Raw genomic sequence first — 24,911 nt, 5'->3', positions numbered from 1 at the left:
TTATATTATAATATTATATTATAAATTATATTATAAATTATTATTAATATATGTTTTATTAGCTTTTTAGTGAAGTACATCAGTCTACTTTCCCAAAATAAGAAAGAAAGATCCTGAACAAGTGGTTAAACACTCGTTTTTAGCTTTGTTTTTAGCCGTTAGCTCTCCATGCTATTCTGCTAGATCAGTGGTAGATTAGATATCATCACAATTAAAAGTAAAAATTAATTATACTAACATAAATGATGATTACTTGGTCAGAAATTTGATTTTGGGGGCTCTGGGTGGTCCCGTGAACAAAGGTGATGCCACTATGATCCCCTGGGTTGAATCCCGGGTCGTGCAGCTTGTCATCAGCAGCCAGAGTTGGAGAGAGCACAACTGGCCTTGATGTTGGTCAGCATGTGCTAGCCTTCAGCCTCCTAGTGTAGGGGTAGGGGTGTAGTTCACATAAATGGGGATTGGGCCACTGGCCTCCCAAATTGAGCAGAAAATAGGGTACAGTAAAAATGTATTATTTACGAAAAAAGGAAAAAATTTGTTCGTTAACTTTTTGAGTTTTTAGCCTTTAGCTCTGTTCACCCCATTTATTAAGGACTCACTCGCGGGCTTTTTTTGATAAAACTCAGGGTTGGTGAGGCTCTCCCGACTTCTCCGTATGGAAATCCGACTTGTGGATGAGGGTTCGAGTCAAAATTTCCTGTTTGAAACTAAAATTCGTCATCCAGGTTCAAATGGAACGTAGCATAAGTCACTCGTTTTTAGCTTTGTTTTTAGCCGTTAGCTCTCTGTGCTATTCTGCTAGGCTAGGTGGTCGGTCAGGCTGCTCTCTCTACTGCTGTAAGAGGCTTCATTACCACCGCTGACCTAACGCTACCCCTTTTTTAAAATGCTGATGGACCCGTCACACGTCACGAAGTTGCGTAACAGCTGTGTTCTGGAAGCTTGGAAGCTCTCCTTGGTGCTCTTATTGTTAGCGTAGCTTCCTAAACGTCTTCCACGTTTCCTACAGACCGAACCCGTAGTGACGTACGTTTTGCCTGTGAAACTCCGTACATCTCCTTCTGTGCATGAACACAGCTTTTCTTTGTGGAACTCAAATATGCTTTAATGGATAAAACAAAAAAAAAAAAATAGGTAATGAATTTTTTAAAAACTGATATATTTTTGGAGTGATGTATATAGTGTAAATTTGAGTAGCTGAAAGCATGTAGTGTGTGGAGGCGATCCTGGACAGACTTGGAGACATGGGTCAGATATGGGTCAGTCTGGCGGCTACGTGTCATCTCCCACTTACACTTTAACCCGTATTGTGTATTGTATAGTTATTGTATATACATGAATGAGAGCTTTAAATGTTAATATTTATTAAATTTTTAAGTCGTAGGAAGATGAAATACATGTAAATATACATGTTGAAAAGAAATAAGAAGTGTTTGTTTATTTATTTGTTTATTTATTATTGATTTGTTCCTTGTTGCCACTGAAGAAGTACACACTCCCTGGCCATTTTATCTACAGTATAGTATAGTGGAACTGTCAGTTAGGTGTTTCTAATAAAGTGGCCAGTGAGTGGAAATGCAAGGTAGGTGTTTCTAATAAAGTGGCCAGTGAGTGGAAACACAAGGTAAGTGTTTCTAATAAAGTGGCCAGAGAGTGGAAGCACAAGGTAGGTGTTTCTAATAAAGTGGCCAATGAGTGGAAACACAAGGTAGGTGTTTCTAATAAAGTGGCCAGAGAGTGGAAACACAAGGTAAGTGTTTCTAATAAAGTGGCCAATGAGTGGAAACACAAGGTAGGTGTTTCTAATAAAGTGGCCAGTGAGTGGAAGCACAAGTTTGGTGTTTCTAATAAAGTGGCCAGTGAGTGGAAACACAAGGTAGGTGTTTCTAATAAAGTGGCCAATGAGTGGAAACCCAAGGTAGGTGTTTCTAATAAAGTGGCCAGTGAGTGGAAGCACAAGGTAGGTGTTTCTAATAAAGTGGCCAGTGAGTGGAAGCACAAGGTAGGTGTTTCTAATAAAGTGGCCAGTGAGTGGACGCACAAGTTTGGTGTTTCTAATAAAGTGGCCAGCGAGTGTGGAACTGACTACAGTACTGCTTTTCTCTTCACATAATGAGGAAATGTGCTCGGTCACATAAACAAGACCTGATAAGATCAGCTTTCAGAGACCACTGAAAGCCCTCCGTTGGCCGGACAGATCAGATCATTGTCTGGGAGGCGTAATTTCATCAGGAACACAGATCAGATATAATGAGAGATATTTTATAAGAAGCTATTGGACTCCAAATTGCACCAATTCCAGCGGCCCCTCTGCTCTTTATGGCCAGGATTATTGAGGCCAGCAGTGCAGCTGGACCTTGTGGAGCTGAGCGTGGAGCTCTAATCAGAAACCAGCGTGAGGTGATGAAACTCTCTGGACATTATGGCCACATTTAGCTTCTGGGTCACCTCATTCAGGCCGGACAGTGAACACAAAGAGTGGACCGTTGTTCTTTTCACCCAAACAGAGCACAGTAATAAAGCTACTGGATGGAAGTCTTTGAGCACACACACACACACACACACACACTCACACACACTCACAACTCTTTTGAAATCAGAGAAGAACACAAACACAATGAAGCTCTGGCTGTGTTCGCTTTGGGTTCGTTTGTGTTCCTTCACCAAAAACAGCTGATGAGAAACGAGTAGAGGAGTCCAGAGTGTGGAAGGAAGGTGTTTCTAATAAAGTGGCCAGTGAGTGGAAACACAAGGTAGGTGTTTCTAATAAAGTGGCCAGTGAGTGGAAGCACAAGGTAGGTGTTTCTAATAAAGTGGCCAGTGAGTGGAAGCACAAGGCAAGTGTTTCTAATAAAGTGGCCAGTGAGTGAAAGCACAAGGTAGGTGTTTCTAATAAAGTGGCCAGTGAGTGGAAGTACAGGGTAGGTGTTTCTAATAAAGTGGCCAGTGAGTGGAAGCACAAGGCACAGGTACATCCCTAATGTGCACCTTTTGAGAAAGTAGTAAAACGGGTGCTGCTGTTAGTCTCCGGTCCTCTAGGGGGCAGTTCAGTTTGCTTTTACTGCACACCTGATTCTGCACAAGGCTAATTGTCAACCACTGAAGGGGGGAAATCGGGTCAGAGTGCCAGAGCTTCAGCAGCTGTCCAACTGTCTTCTGACCATCTTGACCATCTTGAGGTGAGCAGTATCTTCTGTTCTCTGGGTTGGAGTTGATGGTGGTGTTGATGCTGGTTCAGCTGCTGGACTGCTGTGCTGAGGGAAGCTGGTTAGACTCAGAAGCTCCGAAAATGTCTTAAAAATAATGTAGAGTCATCAAACATGGCGTCAGATTTACCGTAATTTTTAACGTTCACCAGCATGAGTTTCAACATACGCCCACATGCTCAGCCTACCAGTTTAGCCCTGCCCACTCACACTCAAGGAGGCTACAAGGAGGGTTTCAGCTTTGGCTGCTTTTGTATGACGGGCGTTACACGACAGCCAATCAGAACAGAGCTCATTTACATGCCATGTCTTAAATGTAACACAGTAACGAAAACGGTGTTTGATCAGTGGACCTACCCTCAATAGCAGTAGAACTCTAAGGAGCCCTGTTAGCACATAAACAAAGAAAAAGTACATTAGGGGCTTAGTGAGGAGGGGTCATGGTAGAAGCAACCAATCAGAAGCTTTTCTGCTTTGTATATCAGTGTGGTGACCAGGGGGAGCGTTAACATTTGGAAGGCTGCCATTCACTGCTATGTAATAGGTGAAAAAACCCTCACTATTCCATCATCAACTGAGGCAGAGTTACAGGCCAAGTAGAGTGTACTTTCAACCACTAGGGGGCGCACTAGCCAGGTTCGGAAAAGAAAAAGTGAGAGTGACATCCCATTCTTAATCCATAGGGTTTAGTATGATGCCGGGACGCCCTTTCCAGCTATAACAGCTTCAGCTCTTCTGGGACGGCTTTCCTCAAGGTTCAGGAGTTTAGTGTTTATGGGAATTTCTGACCGTTCTTCCAGAAGCACATTTCTGAGGTCAGACACTGATGATGGACGAGAAGGCCTGGCTCACAGTCTCCACTCTAATTCACCCCAAAGCTGTTATATCGGGTCGAGGTCAGGACTCTGTGCAGGCCAGTCAAGTTCTTCTACACCGAACTCACTCCTCATGTCTTTATGGACCTTGCTCCTGTTGGAACAGGAAGGGGTCGACCCCAAACTATTCCCCCGCAAAATTGGGAGCATGAAACTGACCAAAATCTCTCGGCCTTTCACTGGAACTAAGGGGCCGAACCCAACTCCTGAAAAACAACCCCACACCATGATCCCCCCTCCACCAAACTTTACACTCAGCACAATGCAGTCAGACAAGTACCACCGTTCTCCTGGCAACCGCCAAACCCAGACTCGTCCATCGGATTACCAGATGGAGAAGTGTGATTGGTCACTCCAGAGAACATGCCTCCACTGCTCTAGAGTCCAGCGACAGCGTGCTTTACACCACTACATCCGACACTTTGCACAGTGTTTGGTGATGTAAGGTTCGGATGCAGCTGCTCGGCCGTGGAATCCCATTTCCATGTTATCCATGTTACGCTCTCTGTTCTCCAGCTAATCTGAAGCCACATGAAGTTTGGAGGTCTGTAGCGACTGACTCTGCAGAAAGTCGACGACCTCTGCACACAATGAGCCTCGACATCCGCTGACCTGTTCTGTCATTTTACGTGGCCGACCTGAGCTGCTGTCGTTCCCAGTCGCTCCCACTTTCTTAGAATACCACTGACAGCTGACTGTGGAATATTTAGTAGCGAGGAAATTTTCACGACTGGACTTGTTGCTCAGGTGGCACCCACCTGTACCGTCCATCACGGTACAGGTGGGTGAGTGAATACTTCTATATGTATATTCCAATGCCTACATATACCTATTTATTAAAAGTTGCATTATTGCAATAATATAATTTACCACAATTATCCTGTCATGCCTGCCCCTGTTGTCATGTCTGCCTTTGTTTTGTGTTGTGCTTGTGAGCACATGGCTCTGTTTGTGTCTTGTCTGCCCTAGCCACACCTGTCTATTAGTGTTTCCACCTGTGTCTCCTTTGTAGCCATGCCCCCTGGTTAGTCCCAGGTGTTCCTTCTGAGTCCCCTTTGTACCCCTTTGTTTCAGTCTTCACTTGTCTGGTCTTGTGGGTGTGCATTTTCATGGTAGTGCCACGGTTTGTTGAGTTGGCCTGTTTATGGGATTCTTCTGTTGTTTATTTGGTAAGCTTTGTTTTTGTTGGTTTCTGTTTGCTATGTTTTAGTTTCATGTATTAAAAGATCTTGCAAGCATACATGACATATCCCAAAAAATGATTGACAGGCCTAGTTCTTGGTTCGTAGATCCACACATATGCAGCAAGTGGGACCCATGGGGGTGAAAAGAGTGCAAGTGTACAATACAGGCCTTTTAAGAGTTCTTCACATTAAACATCTCTCACTCATAAACCACAAACCACTGATTATTTTATCTATAAGAATATATATTTTTTATTATTCATACTTCTGTTTGTTGTATTTTTCCAAACTGCAGATTTTCTTCTTGTTGTTCTTACAATCTGTGGCACTGCTTCAAAGGTTTCCAGTCCAATTTGGCTCTAAACAGGCACCGAACAGTGGTCATCATTATGCATGAGCTCATTAACATGTGGATTGTGATTGGCTGTTACTGAGATCCTGTAAAAATACTGCAGCAGTAATAAGAGCGTGGAGTGCTGCTTCTTGAAGAGGGCTGTTTTCACTCTGCTGCCCATTCTGACCTAATGCCTGCTGACCCTTTTATATCTATAAGTATCTGCACTCAAAGAGTTGATTCAGCGGAGAGGACCAGAGTGCTAGCTGAGTCACTTTTGCTCTTTTAAAAGGAATAATCCACTTTCAGCTTCGTACCTGCAGCAGTTGGTAGTGCTGGGAATGGGTGGATGTTGAGGTGGATGTAGGAAATAAACAAGTTAAAGTGATAGTTTGGCAACTGTATTTGTATGTGAGCATCTAAGAAGCACACATTTTAACCCAATCTAACTCAATTAAAAGAGCTGAAACTGTACTATAGTGAAAGTATGGTACTGTATCCCAATCTAACTCAATTAAAAGAGCTGAAACTGTACTATAGTGAAAGTATGGTACTGTATCCCAATCTAACTCAATTAAAGAGCTGAAACTGTACTATAGTGAAAGTACGGTACTGTACCCCAATCTAACTCAATTAAAGAGCTGAAACTGTACTATAGTGAAAGTATGGTACTGTATCCCAATCTAACTCAATTAAAAGAGCTGAAACTGTACTATAGTGAAAGTATGGTACTGTACCCCAATCTAACTCAATTAAAGAGCTGAAACTGTACTATAGTGAAAGTACGGTACTGTACCCCAATCTAACTCAATTAAAGAGCTGAAACTGTACTATAGTGAAAGTATGGTACTGTATCTCAATCTAACTCAATTAAAAGAGCTGAAACTGTACTATAGTGAAAGTATGGTACTGTATCCCAATCTAACTCAATTAAAGAGCTGAAACTGTACTATAGTGAAAGTACGGTACTGTATCCCAATCTAACTCAATTAAAAGAGCTGAAACTGTACTATAGTGAAAGTACGGTACTGTATCCCAATCTAACTCAATTAAAAGAGCTGAAACTGTACTATAGTGAAAGTATGGTACTGTACCCCAATCTAACTCAATTAAAGAGCTGAAACTGTACTATAGTGAAAGTATGGTACCGTATCCCAATCTAATTCAATTAAAGAGCTGAAACTGTACTATAGTGAAAGTATGGTACCGTATCCCAATCTAACTCAATTAAAGAGCTAAAACTGTACTATGGTGAAAGTACGGTACCGTATCCCAATCTAACTCAATTAAAGAGCTGAAACTGTACTATAGTGAAAGTATGGTACTGTACCCCAATCTAACTCAATTAAAGAGCTGAAACTGTACTATAGTGAAAGTATGGTACTGTACCCCAATCTAACTCAATTAAAGAGCTGAAACTGTACTATAGTGAAAGTACGGTACTGTATCCCAATCTAACTCAATTAAAAGAGCTGAAACTGTACTATAGTGAAAGTATGGTACTATATCCCAATCTAACTCAATTAAAAGAGCTGAATCTGTACTATAGTGAAAGTATGGTACCGTATCTCAATCTAACTCAATTAAAAGAGCTGAAACTGTACTATAGTGAAAGTATGGTACTGTATCCCAATCTAACTCAATTAAAAGAGCTGAAACTGTACTATAGTGAAAGTATGGTACTATATCCCAATCTAACTCAATTAAAAGAGCTGAAACTGTACTATAGTGAAAGTATGGTACTGTATCCCAATCTAACTCAATTAAAGAGCTGAAACTGTACTATAGTGAAAGTATGGTACTGTATCTCAATCTAACTCAATTAAAAGAGCTGAAACTGTATAAAATATTTGAGATTTATAGTTGAACTATCGTTTTAAGGAACAGTACAAAAAATATTTATGTTAATATGAGTGTTTTAGAGCTCAGATTTTCATTTTAAATTTCTGCTTCCAGCTCTGCTACTAAAGCTCATTCACCTACATCCTAATCAGTCACGCCTGCTGCAGCTGCTCAGCCTCTCTAAATGTGTCTGGATATCAGGGGCAGGTGTGTTGGATTAGGTGCTACATTAGGCTGAAGCAGGTACGGGTCAGGGCTCCTACACTTTTCAGCCCACATGTCTGCGAGGGGGGTTTGATTGACATGAACGAGTCTCTGCACAGCGGTGTGTCCTCTGTCGGAGGTGTGTGTGTCAGTGGCAGCTGCAGGCTCGCTTGCCCCCCGCTGCCAGGCGCCGCCGCAGGTGTGTGGTGAAGTCCACCTGAGCTCGGGGGAGAGCCTGGTTCACCAGGGATTTAGGAATCCAACCCTGCGGAGGAGAGAAAACAGTCTGTACAGGGAGTTTCAGAAAGCTGGGTCCTGAACATTCAGACACAATACCACACAAATCTTAACTGTACTGGCTAAGCTTAGCTTAAGGTAGAAACACGTGGCTCAGCATGACATTTGCCAGCCTTCGTCCACCATGTGGACGCTTCGTCTGTAACCTACCACGTAGCGTCTCCGTATGACTGACTGCTCTGTATCGTGACGTTGTACCGTACTTGTAAAGTACGAATACAGGTACTGCTACACCCCTTGTATATGTGATTGTTTTTAATTTTAGATTGAAAATTAAATATTATTATTATAAGCGTTGCATCTGTCAGTTGGATGCCACAGCCATCCGTAAGTGGGAGTCCTAGAATGCATAGCTGTCCTCTCTTGACCTCTCCAGGTGGCTAGAATGGCCCTCCCTCTCCCCCCTGTTCACTCAGCATGGGCAATTCTAACCAGCTCAAGCATCTGTTAGCTGACATAACAAAATTAGCAGTTAGTATTCCCCTCCAAGCGTGTTGAGCTTGACCAGTGGTGTTGCGTAAGCAGCATATTTTGCTATGTATTGACTTGGCTCAATATTTGCATTTCATAGAAGGAATAAAAAATACATTATTATTCAGAAATCAATATCGACTAGATTTTGGAGGAGCATCGCTGTGAGGATTTGATTGCATTCAGCAACAAGAGTGTTAGTGAGGTCAGGATGTTGGATTATGATCACCACCCCACCTCATCATCCCCAACTCCCCAACTCTTCATCCCAAAAGTACTGGATGGAGCTCCACCACCATCATTCCAGAGAACACAGTTCTTCCACTGCTCCACAGCTCCTCAATGCTGGGGGGGTTAGGAGGGGGGGGGGGTGCTTAATATACCCCTCTATTTAGCCCACGCCTGGTATTAGGCAGCATTGTGCCAATAGGCTCATGATGTTGATCTGCTCCAGAGAGTCCTATTCTATTGGCTGTACTTTAATACACGGACTAGACAAAGTGTGAGCAATGGCTGCAACTTTAAGTAGCTAAATGTGTTCATTTAAATAAAAAAAGAGTGCCAGGCCTGATGGCATGTGGTTTTTTTATGTACTGCTGTTTATTATAGGAGGAGGTTGTAGTGAACTAGGCTAACTTGGTGATGGGTTATTAATCTAATGCTCAAGCCAGCGCTGAAGCTTCTTCTAGCCTTGTCACAGCAGATCCTCTGGTTCTAAATTTATTAGACTGGATTTATTAAGTTAATTTTATGAAAATACACCGTTGTAATCTGATGCATCGCCGGCCTGTCATTTCTGTATTACTGGGTTGAGATGTTGAGTGTTTCTGGGGGGAGAAGTGCAGGGTTAGACGCTGCTGCTGCTGATAGGGAATTGATAGCAGGGTGTTTGATCTTTCTGGGGGAAATTGAACATCACATTTTGTTTCCAGTACAGACAAACAAACAGACAGACAGACAGACAGACAGACCGACAGACACAGTGTTCAATAGAGATGTAATGAAAAGCAAACAGTGCTGCTGTGTGCCTGGGAGTCAATCTATCTGTCTTCACACAGACTGTAAGTCCCTGCTTCTTCACTGCTTTAATGGAAGGTGTATTTCTGTGTCGGGGACAAAAGACGTTCCTCTGGGTGACGAAGGCAGAGACCAACCTCTTTGTGTTTTGTTCATCTGCTTGTGATGGCATATGCAGCGGCACGCCCTCCTACTACTGCTACCTGTTTAATGACCATGTTAAAACCTAAATGGACTCTTAACTCTTATCTGCCACTATTAATATCACCACCATCACCACCCATCACTCTGACCATCACTGCCATGACTATATTAAGTTCTATGACACCATGAGTTTTGATTATATTATGATTATGATTATGCTGCACACCTGAGCAGTTCTGTGACTTTTCAATAATTTATAAATAGTTCTGATCAGAGGAGGATGGGTCAGGTGGGTCTGTGGTTCCTCCCAAGGTTTCTTCCTCCAGCTTTTTTTTTTTAGCAGTTTTTTTTTCTTTCTTGCCACTGTCGCCATTGGCTGCTCACCGGGGGTCTTTGATTTTTCATATCTTTTTATGTTTTTGATTTTTTTTAAAATCCAAAAAGCTTTTGTAATAAATCAATTTGCTTTGATTTGATTTGATTTGATATGCTCTTTAATTTAATTTGATAATTACCCCAGTAATCGGAGCCATTTCCTGTGACGGCTCATGACGGCTTGCTGTTGCTAGATCAGACACAATAAATCTTGATCAAATTAAATTAAATATGTACAGTCCTCTTCATAATGTTTGGGACAAGGACACATTTTTCCTTGCTATGTCCCTCCCTCTGCTCCAGAGTTTGACATTTCCACTCAAACCCGTGATTCAGACGTGATTAAAGTTCTTGATCCAGGCTATAATTTAAGGGCATTTGCATCCATTTCAGATCCACCTTGTTGGAATTACAAGAGTTTTTACACAGACCTCATTTCACATTTCAGGGCACCATGATGCTTCACAGGAGGGACATCCTGCTTCAAGGGTTTTATTATCCCTAATCTGAGTCTCTTAATGCTGACTATCGGCCAAAATCCTTAACCATACTACAGATAATACAACCCTAAGGTGGTGGTGTGTGTTTTTTGATCAACAATGCTAGATGTGATCGGAGATTCTCGAATCGGAGAATTCTCAGACCTGGACTATCTCATCGTCTTGTGTAGGCCGGTGTGGTTGCCGAGAGAGATCTCAGGGGTCATTGTCGGACCAGGCACTCGGAAAACTGTACGAGGCGGAGACAGGGGTTGGGTGGGACTCGGAAGTGGGGTTTTTTTGGTGGTTTACCTCATCTGGTAGCGTGGCACTGGTGTTTACCACAGATTCACACCCATCCAGTGTCTATTGTAACTAATGTAAACATTCAGATTATATCAGACCTGTACAGTGAACTGCTTTAAACCAGTGCAGTATTGTAAATAGAGTGTAAATAGTGTGTATAGTACAGGTTAATGTGTAAATATTCATTATTTCTATTTTGTAAATGTGCTTTTTTTAGTTATTCTACGGTGAGGGACGATGCACTCAGCTTCACACCTGTGTAATTTGATGTGACGATTAAAAAGTGATCTGATTTGATTTAAACAAGAACACAACCATTAGAGACGTCCGTCAAACCTTGGGATTTCCAAATGACCTGTGTGGAATATCATTAAGAAGAAAGCTCCTTGATCACGAAGGGACTGGCAGGCCAAGGAAGACCTCCACTGCTGATGGAAAGAACAATCAGAAAAATCCTCAATTGTCCGTCTGACTGATCGGAAACAGGAGGCCATCCTCAGGAGGCCGGTGTGCAGATTTGCCAGAGATTACCATCTGCAGAAGATATGATGATCAAGATGCAAGATGCAAACGGGAAGGCCAGAATAGACTCACTGGTCCAAAGCACACCACCTCATCTGTGAAACATGGTGGTGGGGTGTCATGGCATGGGAGTGTATGGCTGCCAAAGGTACTGACACACTCCTCTTCATTGAAGGTGCTGAAGGTAGTAGCACAATGAATTCTGAGGTATAGAGGAACATAACAAGTGCCTCCAAACTCTCAAACATTATGCTGAGGTACTAATCCGCCCTGCTAAATCAACACGAGTGTTTTTCAAAGTAGAACATGGAAAGTTCAGCAGAGTCACTCAATTTAGATTCCACTGAGCAGGCGTTCCATATGCTGAAGAGAAAGCTTGAGGGAACAAGGCCCCGAAACAAGCAAGAGCTGAAGATTGCTTCATTAGAGGCTTGGCAAAGCATCACTAGAGAAGACTCCGAGAGACTCAGCATCTGGTGGAGTGTGTTAATCAAGGCCTTCAAGCAGTCATTGCATGTATAGAGATGTAGAGACGTACCCTTCATTGCTATGTCCCAAGCATTTCGGTGCCCTGAAATGAGGGGGACTGTGTAGTATAGTCTGAAGTCTGAAGTGTAGAGTTTAATCTTGTCTGATCTTTTTTAGAGCAGATTTGAGTTGTTTTATTTGATGGGAACTAAAAACGCCTCTAAAAGTGAACTTATAATTTTACATAAGTGGTAAAAATTTAGTTCCAAACATCTGGAATCTTCAGTATCTGATTTAGGGTGAAGTCCTCAGATGTGCCCAGGGTCCACATAATATTATGATTATATTATGATTAATATTTTTTTTAAACCAAACATTTTCCCTGTGTTTCGGCCTCCTGTACACCAAAGTCTCTGAAATTTGAGGTTGTAAAAATGCTCTTTGGGAGTGCCAGCCCCAAACAGGCAGCTCAGAATCGCCCCGGGGAAGGGCGCAATACCGAGCCGCCGCCCACAGGCCCAAATAAGGACTTCGGTTGTATTTTCGTTCATGTGTGTCGATTCAGAGACTCGTTTTGATTGTTCATTGTCCCTCGTTCGGTACATGCGTTTCACCTGAGGCTGGGGGTACTTAAGGAGCATTGACGTCTTAGTTAGACGCCGAGAATTTCATTTTTTGGAACCTTGAGGCAGCCCGAGGGGTTCCTGTTTCTGCTCACGGTGTGTTAAGGCCACCCGGCCATTCAAGGACTCAGCGAGGCTGAGGGCTCGCTCGCTCTCTGTCAAGATATACCAGTGACTCTCGTTCCAGCTATGCGAGTCAAGCAGCAGTGCCAAGTTTGGTCGGCATAGCCGTTTTTGGTTCTGCAGCTGGTCCCCCAGCTCTCTCCCCCCCTTATAAGTAGTCTCAGTGCCGGTCTAGCGCTTCTTGAGTTCCCCCCTGGTTTCCCCAGGCTCTGCCTGCAGGTTTTCGTTAGTTTTCCCCCCGTTGCCTGCCCGTCTCCTTAGCTCACCTCCCAGAGCCCTCCAGTCTCAGGTGTGTTTGTTTTCGCCCTCTTGTTGGTCAAGTTTGTGTTGTGTTCACCTTTATGCCCTGTAGCTGCTGCTTCTTTTGCCGTAGTTTGCCCCCTTGTGTTATCTTGAGTTTTCTTAATAATTAACAATTAATATTAATTAATTAATCATTTTTGTTAATAATTTTCCTTCTTGCTTAGGACCCATCTCTGTGAGTGTTCATCCCTCTGTCTCTGGCCTAACCCACCATGACAGAGATGCAGATTTCTGTCACCTCTGTTTTCGCACTTTTCGTGCAGATGGGCAAAACACAGCTTTTTGAGATCACCATCACAGTGTTGAAAACTTGCCTGACTTGCCTCAGTACTGACTTCTGTATTTAGTAGTATCTAAGCTTAGAGGGTTCTTTTAGATCCTAGCTGATACAAACTAGCTAAGAACAGTGAACAGTGAAGAAGCAGTTTTGTAAGGCGCTCTGAAGAAGAACATCTGCTAAATGTGTTCAATGTAAATGTAGTGGATCTAACCACTCTTAGCTTACCTAGGCTAAGTTAGCATAGCCTTGATGCTAAGAGTTGGTCAACCAGGCGAAAGCATACCCTATACTTAAACTGGTAACCTTAGCTTAGTTAGATGGACTAGCTGCTCTAGCCTGCAGTCCAGCCTGTTAAAGTGAAGTGAACTGGACACTGCTGAAGCTCTCCAGACATACCTTCACATCCATGTTGAGGAGCCAAGTAAACCTGCTTTTGCCTGTGCAGTCAGGTGAAGGCTGGATTATGATGCATGTAGGGCCGTCCTCAGCTCTGCAAACACACAGACAGACTCTCCAATAACTCTCCACACCGTCCTCACTTAGCGTGGATATCTGAGGAGCACTGATCCTTCTGTTCAGTTGAGCCCTTGATGGCTTTAGAGTTCGGATTTTAAGGTGTCAAGTCCGGTCAGTCAGCTGGGAGGTAATGATGTCATGTGTGATGTGATGAACCTCTGAGCCTACTGCCCACTTTATTGGAAACTGCTACTTTGTGCTTCAACTCGCTGGCCACTTTATTGGAAACTGCTACTTTGTGCTTCAACTCGCTGGCCACTTTATTGGAAACGCCTAGCGCGTGCTTCCACTAGCTGGCCACTTTATTAGAAACACCAACTTGTGCTTCAGCTCACTGGCCACTTTATTAGAAACACCTACTTTGTGCTTCAACTCGCTGGCCACTTCATTGGAAACGCATAGCACGTGCTTCCACTAACTGGCCACTTTATTAGAAACCCCTACCTTGTGTTTAAGCTCACTGGCCACTTTATTGGAAACACATAGCGCGTGCTTCCACTCACTGGCCACTTTATTAGAAACGCCCACCTTGTGCTTCCACTCACTGGCCACTTTATTAGAAACCCCTACCTTGTGCTTCCACTCACTGGCCACTTTATTGGAAACGCATAGCGCATGCTTCCACTAACTGACCACTTTATTAGAAACACCTACCTTGTGCTTTTGCTCACTGGCTACTTTATTAGAAACCCCTAGCTTGTGTTTAAGCTCACTGGCCACTTTATTGGAAACGCATAGCGCGTGCTTCCACTCACTGGCCACTTTATTTGAAACACCTACCTTGTGCTTTTGCTTACTGGCCACTTTATTGGAAACGCCTAGCGCGTGCTTCCACTAACTGGCCACTTTATTTGAAACACCAACTTGTGCTTCAGCTCACTGGCCACTTTATTGGAAACACCTAGTGTGTGCTTCTGTCTACTTAGACACTATATCAAGGTGTGTGTGTGTGTGTGTGTGTGTGTGAGCACATTTAGATGGATTGTACGGTACCTGACGAATCCGGGCTGGGGAGGGAAGGCCTCCAGGTGGGTGGCAGCTCCGCCGAGGTAAATGCACTCTTCCGTCTTTAACGAATGCCTCACGCTCAGGAAGTCCCTCTGACCAATCAGATTCCCCACCGTCTCCGCCGACACCTCATGCGTTACCATGGTTTCCTTCCCTATGTGTTTCAGGATCTGTAATGCAGAGTCCATTGATGAAGCGTTCTGTGCTGAAAGGATTCCCATAAGGCATGCTTCTGAAAGTCAACACAGCTGAGCACGTTCTGAAATGTCACTGGATTACCGGCCTCTCTAGACTGCAGGTGAATAAACACACCTTACGATGAACCACATTCGCTTCTGTCAACAGTCTGGAGATTTTGATAAGTGACAGTAAATGAATAATAATAGAGGGACATTAAACTGTACCTATGCTGCTTTTACATGGCTGAACATTTTAATATTTTAAATGATTCATCATAAAACTACACAAGATTTTAAATCGGATTTATAGTAAATAGTGGTAGTAGTAAAAAATGTTAATAAAAACCATTAAAGTAAAACATTAAAAAACATAAAAAAACATTACAACATAAAAAAACATTAAATAAAAAACAAACAATAAAAAATATTTGAAAACATTGACATTAAAAACATTAACAACATTAAAAAAAACTAAAACATTAAAACATAAAAAAATGTAAAATATTAAACATTAAAAACATTAAAACATTAAAAAAACTAAAACATTCAAACAAAACAATTAAAAAACATTAAAAACAAAAAAACATTCAAACATAAAAAAACTTTAAAAAAAATATATTAAACATTAAAACATTAAACAACCACATTGACCATTTGTGACAGACACAGATGGAATTTGGCTTAGTAGTAGAAGTAAGTAAATAATATAATAAATCATAAAATAATATAATTATTATTCACTATTTAATTGTATAATAAATTCAAATCTAATGAGTCAATTTGTCCCATAGGAATGATTGTGGTGCAACAGTTGAACCCTTTTAATCTCACAATGATACAAATACACCAGTAACACCCAGCCAACCACATGGGCAACCACAGCGACCACTTGGCAACACCTGAGCAACCACCTGAAATACCATAGCAACTACAAAAACAACAAATCGCCCTATCACCATTTATCCAAACTTTTTAACAACGACCTGAGGCACTTTAGGAACCATCTACAACGTTTTAGCAACCTGAATTACCAGACCACATGGTGTACCGTGACACCCACCAAGAAACACATTAGCGACACCATAGCAACTGCCCAAGCAACCACCTGGTATACCATGGAAACCACCTAGCAACGCCATTGCACCCATTTGACAACAATCTGGGACACTTAAGCAGCCACCTGCAATAACATGGCAACTACAAAGCAACATCCTAGCTACTGCAAAGAAGTGCCCCACCAAGAATACCATAGCAACAACCTAGAAACCAGGATGCCATACCAATCTGACTGAGCTGCGTTTTTAAGAAATTCACTTTTCTGATTTATATAAAAATAATGTTGGACTTTTAATGCATGGTATTAATAATTTCCGTACAATCCCATAATTGAATATATTAATTAGATTGAAGATGCTGTAAAATTTTTCCAGCTTATTCAAATAGAATTTAGCATTTCACGCTAACAAGCTTTTCATACATATTTCAGTCTTGAATTAAAATTTAACCTTCAAATGTATCATGTTGAAATCCTCATCAACCAATTAGATGACACTTCGTATGAGTCCTGTGTTCATAACAAATTCTAAATGTATTTATTATGTATCAGATGGAATATTTAATAACTTAGCCAGTATAATTCCTCATTACAGTCACATTCATACTGCTTTAAAAGTCTATGACCTCATAAGGTGTGTTTTTCCCCAAAGGTCATTGCAGGTTTTAATAAGATACACTACATGTCCAAATGTTTGTGGACACCCATTCTAATGAATGCATTTCGCCTCTTTACGTTGCATCCATTGCTGACGCAGATGTGCAAATGTGCAAACACACACACATACACAGCTTGTCTAGTCCTTGTATTGAAGTACTGCCAATAGAATAGGACTCTCTGGAGCAGATCAACATCATGAACCTATTGGCACCATGCTGCCTAATGCCAGGCGTGGGCTAGAGGGGTATAAAGCATCCCAGCATTGAGGAGCTGTGGAGCAGTGGAAGAACTGTGTTTTCTGGAATGACGGTGGTGGAGCTCCATCCAGTACTTTTGGATGGGATGAGTTGGGGATGATGAGGTGGGTAGTGATCAATCATCCAACTTCCTGACCTCATGAAGGCTTTTGTTGTGGAATGCTATCAAATCCTCACAGCAATACTCTACTTCAAAATCAAGTGGAAAGTCTTCTTCTCTGGACAGTAGAGATGCCACAGTTACTCCAACAAAAGCAACTCTTTTTAATGTCCTTGATTTCAGAAGAAGCAGTGAATGAGCAGGCATCCCAATACTTTTGTCCATTTTGTTTATTATAGTGAATTATGAAACCTGGCATTGTGAAGGCAGACATTCTTGCTTTATAGTGTTGTGCATGGTACTCTAAACTCTCTCAGTCAGAATCTTGGAGTAGAGTGTTTCTAGATGAGGAGACTTCAGCTTTCACGCTAAACAAACATGCAGAAGTAGACGTAGCGCTGTCGGCTCTCTGGATATATTAATATTAAATGAGAGTTTGTTAAAGGAAGGAGCTGAAAGGGTTGACTGGCTGACTAGCAGAGTAAAGAAACTAAATGTAGGGCCACAGAGCTGCAGAGCTCATCGATTATCCTTCTCCCACCAGCCTGACTCAGCTCAGCCCGGCAGGTGGGCAGGTGGGGAAGTGGGGGTTACAGCAGGATAACCCCTGCACTGCCACGGCCTGTCAGGTTGGATTTGTACTGGCCACTTCATCAGAACCCACTTTCTCGTAGCTCCACCTGCTGGTGGTGTTCTGTTTGAGACTGTAGCCCATCTGTTAGCGCTCAGTTTGGCTTGTGTAGGCCATTCTCTAGACCTTCATCAGGGGTCTGTTTCTGACCATAGAGCTACTGTTACTGATGTGCTGAGACCACCACCCCAATAATACCAGGACGGTAGCGATCGTGGTAGTGTTCCTAATAAAGTAGCCAGTGAGTGGAAGAACAAGGTAGGCGTTTCTAATAAAGTGGCCAGTGGTGGAAGCACAAGGTAGGTGTTTCTAATAAAGTGGCCAGGATGTAAAGGTAGAGGGTAGGAGTGTCTAAAAAAGTGGCCAGTGGTGGAAGCACAAGGTTTGATGTTTCTAATAAAATGGCCAGTATGTGGAAGCACATGTTGGGGGCCAGGGAGTGGAAGTAGAGGGTGGGGGTTTCTAATAAATTGGCCAGTATGTGGAAGCACTAGGTAGGGGTTTCTAATAAAGTGGCCAGGGAGTGGGAATAGAGGATGGGGGTTTCTAATAAAGTGGCCAGTGAGTGGAAGCAGAAGGTAGGGGTTTCTAATAAAGTGGCCAATTGGTGTATGCGTGTATGTGAGTTTGTGCAGTTATTTACTTTGATTTGTTTGATGTTAGGGTTCCACTGGTGCATCTCCTCCACCTTCGCAAACAAAACGTCATACAGCTCCTCGGGTGAAGCTTCCAGCTCCGCCTCCAGCCTGAATACCTTGCGGTTGCCGTGGAGAACCTTGCTGTAGATGGCGTCTCCGCTCTCCTGCAGAGATTGGGTATGTTTTCAGTTCATTTTTAACTGATTTTAAACTTAAACTGCAAATCAGGTTTCAGAAAATAAACAGAAAGATTAAAGCTTAGCGAATAAATTAAATTTGCATAATTGCCCGCCCCTTTCCCCCAAAAGTTGAGCAGCCAAGTCATGTTTGGTGTGTGAAGTTCTGCTTCTGTAGTTTTACACTGGAGCTTTTACATCCACCCAGCTGTATTCCCTCTGAACAGCTGCTTCTGTTCCAGCTAATCGGTTTAGATCAATCTGATCATAAAGTCATTGATCATTCGCACCTGGTCCTCATGTTTCTGCAGTCATGCGCTGAGCTATGAGCATACAAAGACCTGGAGGGGTTTTTTTATGTAGAACATGACACACTGAAACAGAGACTTAAGTAACCACAAATTTCTGTTTCTAAGTGGTTGCTATAGCAGCCTATACTGGGCAACTCCATAGGAACATCTATCTAGCAACACCACCAACATGCAGCATCATAAAAGCCATTAAGCAACTCTATAATTAGAACTACCCATCAACCCTTTAGCAGCAATATGGTTCAGTTATCAGTTAACAATACCAGAGCAACCACCTGAGATATCATAGCAACCACCTACCAGCAAGATAGCCAAGATATCACTAAGCAACACTATAGCATGATTTTTGGGGTGTATTTAGAGAAGTGTTTATTTAATGCTTATTTAAACTGTCTGGGTCTGGGCGTGGTCCTGACCAACAAAATTTGTTCACGTTACCATGGCAACACACACCGCCTTGAGACAGATGTTGTTTTTTTTTTTTAGCTTTTCACTTTGAACTACGGTTGTGATGTCACAGATCTTTAGGTGCTTACTGAGGTTCTGATATCCGGAACCGAGTTACCAGCCCAGCCATGTATAGCTACATGCTCAAGGTGCAACTAGGGGAACGTCTGCCCCGTGAACCCAGTCGCCCCTCCCGTCTGGCGGCCTCTACAATTTGCATTACAGTTGAGAGACACCTGGTGCACCAGATGTGAGGGGCGACAGGGCGCACTGGGCAGCCGCTCCCCTAGTTGGGCCCGGCTCAGGCCTTAGCTGGCCTGGTTGATCAGACTTGAAGTGAGGGCGTAGGCATGATAGCCTTGTGATTGGTCGAGGGTATGCTGATGTAAACCTGGGTGGATGAACTGTGCAAATATGACTGACTGAACTATTCATGTAACGACACCCACACCTCAATTACAATCCGGCAATCAGGCCCACACTGCAGTAATGAACACTGAACCTGTGACTGTGTGTGTGTGTGTGTGTGTGTGTGTGTGTGTGTGTGTGTGTGTGTGCGTGGGTGTTCCTTAGCACGCATTATGCTACATGAGGCGGAGGCTATTCTGGCCTAGTCTGAAGCTCAGACAACAGCCACAGCACTCTGGAAACTCTGTGTGTCTGTGGAGGCGAAATACAGAAGATTTGTAAAGAAGAAGAATGACCTCGTTCGTTTCCATGCTCCATCCGTCTGCGTCCCACGCAATCTCCAGAGCTCTCTGCAGAGCCTGCTGCCCCTGAAGCTGGTAGGAAAGGTCCATCTCCTTTGCATGGTCAAGCTGCCCCACCACCTGCTCACTCTCTGTGGACCATAACCATCAAACAATGACCCGTATCTAATTAATCATGTAATGCCGTACCATTTACACTCGTTTAAATATGTCCTCAGGGTGTACTGAGGGTGTACTGAGGGTGTACTGAGGGGGTACTGAGGGGGTACTGAGGGTTGGTGGGTCACAGACTCACCCTCACTCTTGTTACACCAAGACCATCTCACACAACTGGCCCAGGCTGGCAAGGGCATCTGACCCATTCGGTGCCTCTGTGCAGCAACAGCCACACGCTGCAGCCCTGAAACAGCCAATAAAATAAACACACACTCACTGACCACTTTATCAGAAACACCTACCCTGTACTTTCACTCGCTGGCCATTTTATTAGAAACACCTACCCTGTACTTCCACTCGCTGGCCACTTTATTAGAAACCCCTACCCTGTACTTTCACTCACTGGCCACTTTATCAGAAACACCTACCCTGTACTTTCACTCACTGGCCACTTTATCAGAAACCCCTACCCTGTGCTTCCACTCGCTGGCCACTTTATTAGAAACCCCTACCCTGTACTTTCACTCACTGGCCACTTTATTAGAAACATCTACCTCCTGCTTCCATTTACAGGCTACTTAATGATATTCTAATTAGGTTCATTAATGTATTCATGTATTCATTCACTTGCATTGATTTATTGATCAGGCCATGGAAAGTTAATTGAGAGCACATTAGCTTTATTAGCTTAGCTGGACACTAATCCTGCGTTTACCGTGGTTCAGGGACATGTTTGGACACAGCTCTGGCCTGCAGGCTGAAGTCCTGCTGCTGGTTAGTCGGTCCTGTTTGTTTTGGAGGTGATGGACATGTAGGAGTGGCTCATCTCTCTGGGGTTGACATTTAGCCCAGCCTGCCATATTTCTGTATCTCTTTGCACTACATTTAGCCTAGTCTCACCCGCCCAGCTACATCAGATCAGGTGATGAGACTGAGCAGTCTCAAGGCTAAGCTGGTACCTGTACTATGCATGACCGGCTTATTTGCCAAATGACTGTAATGAATGAGCTGTGGAGCTTCACAGTCTCGCTCGCTAACAGCTGCTAACTGAACTTCTAACTGCCTGTAGCGATCTAGCATTTTTAAATAGCAGCACTTAGGTGAGCAAAACCACTTTTCCTAGTGATCATCAGTCATTCCATTGCATCAGGGCCATTCCTGCAAGCAAATACTTCGTTATTTATCTAAACTTTACTGGAGTAATTTATTTTTTTTAATTCTATAGTGCACTATAGACCCCTGTGGCGCGGCCTAAGCTTTCAGCCTTTGTTTTCCTTCCATTACTTTTACTTTTCTACTTGAAGTGGTTCTGAAACCAGTACTTTTACACTTTTACTGGAGTAAAAAGCTTCAGTTTATACTTCAGCTTCTATAGAAGTCTTTTAAACCCTAGTATGTTTCCGCATGCTCGGCACAAATCGGGCAGGGGTCACGAATCCGGTGGCACCAGTGGGCTACATTGTCCTTCACAAGGCTGGTCTACCTGGCTTCATAGATAGGCACTTCTATTGGCTGAAATCACACAGGTGGTAGCCTGAATTGCTTACGTGAATGACGCAGATGCGATGAATTGACTGATCATCACTGTGAGAAGTGGTATTTCTTGCTCCTGGGCTCCCTCTACAGTCTGGAAGTGGAATTACAGTGGTATCTGTGCTTTGATACATGTCTTTCTGGACAAGCTGAACAGGAAAGAAGTATGTGGACTGAAGCGGTAGAGTTATATTTGTGTAAATTTCTGTAATTTGACAGTTTCACAGTGCCATGCATTTCTGGATATATGTTGTCCTGCTGGCTGAACCTGAGGTATGTTTGTGCAGTTAGCAGAGTGCGGATTCGGGAATAACCAGGGGTAGAGATGCTATTCTCCCTGTTACAGTCAGTAGAACAATGAAGCTGAAGCTGCTGTTTTAAGGTGCAAATTCTACAAAATGGTGCTTTCAGCCAGAACGTTTTTATTATTAGCTTTACTAGAAATATTTTACATTTATTGTATTTGTGAAATTTGAGTAATATTTAATTTATATATTTAATTAATACATTTCCAAAAAATTTCATTCAACAGTGAAAACTTGTGTTGAGTGAATATATAAAAACCTCGACTTGTGACAAAAATAACATTTTTTAGAAAGAGTCTCCAGAATTACATATGTATATGTGTGTGTGTGTGTGTGTGTATATATATATATATATATATATATATATATATACCAGGACTAGGCAACACTTACTGCCTTGAGATGTGTTTAGATGTGTCTGCTCAATAAAACACCAAAAAATATTAGAATAAACACTAATATTAAAACTCCTACAGAAGGTGGAGGTGGTTCTCCATCACTGTGTTCATCATTAGAACATCTCCAAAGTTTTCCTCTCTCATGGAGTCTAGTATTATTTAGAGTTCTCCTCAGATCAACACCTGGTTTGATGGTAAATCAGGGCTTAATGATGGTAAATCAGGTGAGCTGCTACTGCTGCTGCTGCTGATGCTGATGCTCCACGCTGTGCTGGCTGGACTGGGGGGCGTCCAGGAGAACCCTGGAGGAACCGAGCTCTGTTCTTCAGACTAGCTCACCGAAAAGATCTCACTACTTTCTTTCTGAGAAGCTCTTGTTTCTCCTTTTTACTGGATTCATGTTCAGCTGCTTTATCTGTTTAGAGACTGTACATATGTGACCGCTTTGGTACACAATGGTACATGATGGACAGTGGTGGACACTTCCCAAGCATTAGAGATTTGCAATCAGTGCATCCAGCACCATTTACGATATCTTTCATTGGCATCGGTGAGCATTTACAGATCTAGGCCGGACCTGGCCCCAGCAGACCCCCCTGAAGCTATGCCCCTGGTTGCTCTCTCGCCTGCACTTGCTGTCTACTGTAACCCCATCTGCATGTGAGGGAATTTACTCTGAAAGCCCAGCAGAGGCAGCCTGCCGTGTGTTTGTGTGTGTGGAGGATTATGTGAGGAGGGTGAGGGTACCTGTCATGCTCCGTAAGTGTGGGTAGGAGATTCCACAGCACAGCTTGGCCACAGCCGGCAGCATTCTCTCAGTGTGTGAGACGGCGAGGTGCTGATGCTGCCGGGTGGGTTTTATAGGCCGCCTGAAGGCCGGAGAGGAGAGATAACACACGTACAGCTCGGCCTTCAAGGCCACACTGGAGGAGCTGTTAACGCTGCAGGATTGCACTGATATAGAAGGGCTGTGGACTCTCTGATTGCTGGTCCTCTTTCTTCTGTCTTTCTGAAAGATCTGATTAAATGATTTCAGGCCAAGACCTATTACAGTGTCAAAAACATCAATAGAGGTTAAAGAAGGGCGTCCGTATTTTATGAAATGTCTCGTTGGAGATATCCATGCATTGATGCTGTCAAAGCTGAGAACGTTCATAATCCATAATGTAAATTTGCTGCAATAATGACCTTAGCGAGTGGCATGACCTTAAGACTAAAGAGGACCTTAAGAGGATCTAGACTGAATGCCTGCTTTATAAAACTCAACTGCTATGGAGAATTTAATTAGGACACCTGCATAATCAGTGTTTCTTCTGAAGTCAAGGCCATTAAAAAGGTACCCAGCTTTTGTTGGAGTAACCCTCTTTACTGTCCAGAAAAGAAGACTTTCTGCTAGATTCTGGAGAAGCATTGCTAAGTTCACCACCAATGGTCAAAAGTACTGGATGGAGCTCCACCATCCATCATTCCAGACAACACAGTTCTTCCACTGCTCCACAGCTCCTCAATGCTGGGGGGCTTTATACCCCTCTAGCCCACGCCTGGCATTAGGCAGCATGGAGCCAATAGGGTCATGATGTTGATCTGCTCCAGAGAGTCCTATTCTATTGGCAGTACTTCTTCTCTACAGGGACTAGACAAGCTGTGTGTGCATTTGCACATCTGTGTCAGCAATAGGTGCAACTTAAAAGCTGAATTCATTCATTAGAAGGGGTGTCCATAAACATTTGGAAATATAGTGTATGTGACCTTGCTTGGGATGAAAAATGCTCAGATGCAGTTTTTAAGCTTATTTAAGTGGGTTTGTCCTCCTCATGCAGTTCCCCTTCCGGTGTGTGGTTAGCTCTAGTCTGAGATTGTTCTCCAGTGTTGTTTTTAAGGGAGCAGACAGACAATCAGACAGACGGCCAGACAGATGGTGGTAAATGGTGGTAAATGGGTTAGCTGTTGGCCTAGCACTGATGCTCGCTCGCTTTCCCTGCTTTTCCCAAACTCTTGCAGAGTTTGAGCTCCCCTTCTGCAGATGCTGGCACTGAAAGAAGGCATGGTTAAAGGACCTGGTTTCCATAGCAACCCATTTTTCCCATAATTCGCAAAAAGTCTGGAGGTGATGAGCTGCTCTCCAGTATCAACACCATCATATTCTCCCAGCTTTGACCAGGGTTTTCTCTAGTGAGTGGAGATTAATGTAAATTTTGAGAGTGTAAATAAAATGAGTCAAGACTGTGATGTAACAGTTTTGGGGTTTTGGAATTGGCCCGTTTCCCAGCTCTGTTTTGGTTCTTCTGGGTGGTCTTTTCAAGGAGGAATAACAGGTGTTTGAGTTTTTTTGTTTTGTAGTTTGTTCTCTTTCATCTACTACCCAGCCAATATACCCATGTGGGACTCAGGTTGGAATCTAGGCCCCGTATTGTAAACAATACAATGTGTAATGTGCAATACCCCCCCACCCCCAAATGTGCAATTAAGGGTCAATTTGCCATAATAATAATAAATATTATTATAAATGTTAATAAGGTTGTAAATATTAATGATCAGAGCTCAAAACTCGGTCATGCAGATTCCTCCTTTACAACATTTGGAGAATTCGACCCTTGCTCTCTAGAGAGTCGCCCAGGTGCTTGTTCAGTCTCTCATCACTTCAAGACTTAACTACTGCAGCTCTCATCTGGCTGGTCTCCCTCTGCGCACCATCAGACCTCTGCAACTTATCCAGAATGCAGCGGCACGGGTCGGGTCGTTCAGCTCCTCCTCCACTGCTGTGTTCTCTCTTCAC

At 43.1% G+C, this 24,911-nt stretch overlaps 1 protein-coding gene across 1 annotated transcript; it reads right to left on the bottom strand.

The window, feature by feature from the left end:
* Positions 1-7,796: 7,796 nt before the first annotated feature.
* Positions 7,797-22,946, bottom strand: star2 (steroidogenic acute regulatory protein 2). Its single transcript, XM_072667912.1, has 7 exons — positions 22,883-22,946; positions 20,039-20,143; positions 19,738-19,874; positions 18,105-18,263; positions 14,566-14,750; positions 13,453-13,546; positions 7,797-7,913 (listed from the first exon to the last, which is right to left on the bottom strand). The coding sequence occupies exons 1-7, from the start codon at positions 22,944-22,946 to the stop codon at positions 7,797-7,799; spliced, it is 861 nt and encodes a 286-aa protein (XP_072524013.1).
* Between the last annotated feature and the right edge of the window lie 1,965 nt (positions 22,947-24,911).

Source organism: Salminus brasiliensis, chromosome 22 (assembly GCF_030463535.1).
Source record: "Salminus brasiliensis chromosome 22, fSalBra1.hap2, whole genome shotgun sequence".
Lineage (NCBI taxonomy): Eukaryota > Metazoa > Chordata > Actinopteri > Characiformes > Bryconidae > Salminus > Salminus brasiliensis.
This window is presented reverse-complemented; position numbering and strand designations above follow the sequence as displayed.